Below are 4,483 nucleotides of genomic sequence, written 5' to 3' on the forward strand. Positions count from 1 at the left end.
ATTACCACGTTGACACGACTTATGTACGATGAATTGGTCACAATATAACCCAATAAAGGTAGTCGGGATATACCTTAATACCACCTACATTCATTGTTTACAACCGATGTGTAAATGTTTATTGGCAAAAAGCAAAAAACACGTATTTCTTAATTTTTTGCGAGCAATCACATCGCGTAAGTGGAACTTAAGTAGGAGTGCTTGTATAATGTATATTACAAAAAAATGTCACCTGAAGGGTAGTTCACCCCCTTGAGGGGGTGCAACATTGCTGAACAATGTTGTGTTGTCACCGTCCTTATACAAAATACGTTTATGCAAAGTTTCGTCTGAATCCCTCCACTGCTCCTACGAAAAATATTAAAAAAACCGATTTTTCGCTAAACTTTGGGGGGTTGTTTCACCCCTTAAATGTGGACCATTGCAGATATAAAAAAACACGTGTCTCTTAGATTTTTGTGTTCTTCAACATATATGAAACTCAATAAGATCGGAGGCGGACACTTGGGAATGTTTCCTTGTCAGTGGTCCGCGGAAGGGACTTCAAAATATTAATTAATTCAGAATGGAACTTAAATCGCAAATAGTGGCGCTAGGAATGAACTTTAGATTGATCGAGGAATAATCGGTTTTCCCAATCTTTGCGGAGGAAATGAAACCAATATGGTGTGGAAGAAAGGAACTTAGGAAATTTTCCGAAGGGACGATCGCACTTTAAAGTGTGCGTGAGGTAGGAAATCAGGACGGTCCCGAGGGACTTAGAAATTTCAGAGTCGTCCTGGAGAAGGAAAGATATTGAAAAGGGATATTGGGAAATGTCGTAATATTTCCGAACGGTCTCCGAATAAAGCTTAGACCGGAGGGATAGAACTTTTTAAGAAAAGTACTTCGTTAAGAGACGAAAAAAAAAAGGTATTATTAACGAAAATCGCTCCGAACTCGGAAAGGAGACAAACAATAGTTTCCGAGGGAGCGACAAAGCTAGAAAATTATGGAAAGAGAGATCTTCGGTCAAAATCGTCGCGATTTCGCTGGACAAGGAAATAGAGTAGGAAAACTAAGGGACATACGCCTTTCGCAACGCGGCGGTCGCCCCGCGCTACGTGATGCGGAAACGGGCCGTTCGGCCCCGAGGGATAAGGAAATGGAAAGGCGCGTGCGCGTCGGGAGACTCTGGCCGCCTCGTGGCTTCTTGGTTTGCGGCCTCGCGAACTCGAGAAATTAACGGCTGTCTAAAAATGGGGCTCCTCAAGGAGCTTGCAGGGAATTGCGGGGTCCGGATCCCACGATTCAGCCCGCCGAAGGGAGACGAACTACTCGCGGTTCTCGTTATCTTTTATTGCCTTGAATTCTGAGAAGGAAACACTCCCGGGGGGGGGGGGGAGACTCGCCGCGCGGTCGGCCAAATCGGCCAAGTTTTCCGACGAAGGTCCCGGTTTCCCCGGACCCTACACCCGCTCCTCGTCCTCCCCGTACCGCGACCTCGACCCGAGGTGGCCACCAATTGCCCCGCGCGACTAACTAGCCCCGAACGGCGGAAACGAAACCGCGAACAACGAAAACCCTTCCTCGAAATCTACCTCGCACGGAGGGACGCGAGTTCTACCAGGAGGAGAGGAGGATTACCCGCGGTGCGGACCCGGGCCCCGGTTACCTTTTACAAGCGCTCCGGCTTACCAGCCCCAGCTCGGCGTGGCGTCCCTCGGTCCAGACGGTGTTCTGGGGTAGCGGGGGCGATTCTGTCGGCTGCGGGAGGCGAGAAGGTGACGGCCCAATTTTCGCGCACCAAGAACGGGCCGCGTCCGGCGGCCCGTTTTATTCGGGTCCCCCCTCCACAGGTCTGGTGTTATCCTTGGGGTCCCATTGGCCTAGTTCCCACCGGGTTGACCCAATTAGAGCCTCCTGGTCTCCCAGTGGGAATCCTCGGCCGGCGCGCTCCCGGGATGGGGCGCCGCCGGGGGCCGGCGGGCTGCCGGCTCTCGCTGCGCGCATCAGGGACGGCACCAGTGAAGTTCTCCGCCCCCCTCGGGCCCGTCGATGTTTCCTCCCGAGGCGTCCCTCGTCCTGGTCCGGTCCCGGTTGACTTGGGGCTCGGTCGGAGCCGTGGCCCCAGGTGTCCCTCCCCCGAGGAGGTTGCCCTGGGTGGCCTCGGAGGTCCCCGAGGCGCCACTTAATCCCCATTGTCGTGAGTCTTTTTGGCCCGTCCGCTGCACCAATTCATGGCCGCGGACGGGCTCCTCGGGGACACAGCGGCGCCTCCTCGAGGGTGTCGGCGATGGTCGGGGCCTCGCAGGTGGGTTCCTGCCCGCCGGTCCGGCGCCTGGTCGGGAAGTCGGCACCCTCCCCGCGGGCGGGCCTCCTCACGCCGCTTGGACGAACTGAGGCCCTGCCCCCGCGGGTCCGGCATCCGGCGGCCTCTGCAGGTCCGACCCCTGCGTGTTGCAGGAGGCCCGAGGGGAGAGGCAGGTGCCGTCCTTGGTGGAGTGGTCTGACCCTTCGACGCGGTTGGGTCGCCATGGTGGTGCCCCGCCGATGTTTCCTGGAGTCGATGTCTTGACGGCCCTGGCGTCGTGTTTTGGGTCGTCCCTCGGAGGTCGAGCGTCGTGCGCGCCGAGCCGGGCCGTCGCTCTTACAGATATCGCTAGCGGGTGAGACCTTGAAACGGCTATTCTCTCGTTCTAACTGATTAAAATACAATTTGACTGTCTCCCTGCCTAATATGGCTTAAGGCCCAAGGGATGCTAAAAAGTCATGGAACGGTCGGTTCATATTTCTCTACGGTACCCCACTGAAGAGAGAGAGCACGATGGCCTTTCTACACGCGCATTCGCACGAGTGCCTGAAATTCCAACTTAGCCCCTTCTCGTTACCACCGACGCAAACGACGATCGACAATTCGCAATGGGTACACTACAAACCCATTTCCTCGTTGAGCGATGGCTCACCCATCGAATTCGTCGTTCCAGGACACGGCGATGGATACCTCGATCTCGCTTACACGATGCTCAGTGCTCGTGTTGCGCTTCAATCCGTACATTCCGATATCGAGGTCAAAACTCTCAAAGATGTGGAAAATGTCGGCCCTATCAACAATCTTCTGCACTCTATGTTCAACCACGTGGATGTATTCTTCAATCAGAAACTCGTGTCACCGCCTAATAACGCCTACGCGTACACAGCGTACATCGAGACCCTCTTGAATTACGGATCGGATGCTAAAAAATCGCATCTTACGAGCTCGCTGTGGTACGGCGATACAGCCGGTAAGATGAACTGCGTAGACGGCGATAACGAGGGTCACAAATGACGCTGCGCTTTGGCCGGCGTTGGGAAGCCTATCGATCTTTTCGGACATCTACACTGCGATGTTTTCAATCAAGATCGATTTTTACTAAACGGTGTAGAGATACGTTTGCGTCTAGTGCGCAGCTGCGACTCGTTTTGTCTCATGAACCCGACGAACTCGTTTAAAGTACACATCCTAGAGGCGACTCTGCCTGTGCGTCGAGTAAACGTAAACCCCGGAATACTGTTGTCTCACGAGCGCGCGCTGGCTAAAACCGCGGCGAAGTACCCGCTCACGCGAGTAGAGGTGAAGGTCATATCGATGCACTCCGGTTTGCACAGCGAGACACTGGACAACGCGATTCTCGGCCAATTGCCGAAACGAATCATTCTCGGTTTCGTGGATAACAGAGCCTCCAATGGCGATCGCAAACTCAATCCTTTCAATTTTGCGCACTACAACATCAATTATCTGTCTCTGTATGTGGACGGTATTCAAGTACCGTCGAAACCTCTACAACCGGATTTCACCAAGAATCGTTTATACGAGGCTGCGTACCACACGCTGTTTTCTGGTACCGGCACGCATTTTCTCGATCGAGGTAATTGCATCGATCGAGAAAAATATCCCGATGGCTATTGCCTCTTTGCCTTTGATCTGACACCCGGTCTCTCGGCCAATGAGAACTCCCATTGGAATCTCATCAGGCACGGCAGCGTAAGAATCGAGGTGCGATTCGAGAACGCTCTGTCGTCGAAGGTAAATTGCATCATTTATGCTGAGTACGAGAATGTTCTGGAGATAGACGCATCGCGCCACTTTCTGGTAGATTTCAACGGCTAAGCAAAGTGAGAAAGAGAGGTGGGGCAGACAGCGCATTTTTTTTTTTCATAAAGTCTACGCGGACAATGCAGTGGGTGGTCGCGCTCAGTCTCTCGAGCGACTTTGTAAACCATGGACCTAGTAATCGACATCCAAGGTTTCCTCGACATCGAGGAACTCTTCATCTCGAAGGAGATGCCGTGGTCGCTGTGCATAGCATAATTTATCGCGCATTGGATCGTCGCACCGCCCTACCCGTTCAACGATCTACCGCCTCGCTCTCGCTCGCAAAACAACTGGTTGAGCAGGCATTATCTTGGAATAGTGTGGTTCGACGGGGATGTATCGGCCAAAAAGATGTACGAGAATCTGCAG

General features: G+C 53.2%; 1 protein-coding gene across 1 annotated transcript; it reads left to right on the forward strand.

Moving 5' to 3' along the window:
• The first annotated feature begins 2,806 nt into the window (after positions 1-2,806).
• LOC105697194 (uncharacterized protein F54H12.2-like) lies at positions 2,807-4,129 on the forward strand. Its single transcript, XM_023432899.1, has 2 exons — positions 2,807-3,263; positions 3,381-4,129. The coding sequence occupies exons 1-2, from the start codon at positions 2,807-2,809 to the stop codon at positions 4,127-4,129; spliced, it is 1,206 nt and encodes a 401-aa protein (XP_023288667.1).
• Positions 4,130-4,483: the final 354 nt, after the last annotated feature.

The sequence above is a fragment of the Orussus abietinus genome, unplaced genomic scaffold (assembly GCF_000612105.2).
Source record: "Orussus abietinus isolate OABI.00-Male unplaced genomic scaffold, Oabi_2.0 scaffold467, whole genome shotgun sequence".
Lineage (NCBI taxonomy): Eukaryota > Metazoa > Arthropoda > Insecta > Hymenoptera > Orussidae > Orussus > Orussus abietinus.

Coding starts and splice junctions, on each gene's coding strand:
- LOC105697194 (XM_023432899.1), top strand. CDS start 2,807: ATGGCCTTTCTACACGCGCATTCGCACGAGTGCCTGAAATTCCAACTT. Junction 3,264..3,380: donor GTGGTACGGCGATACAGCCG/GTAAGATGAACT, acceptor TTTTCAATCAAG/ATCGATTTTTACTAAACGGT.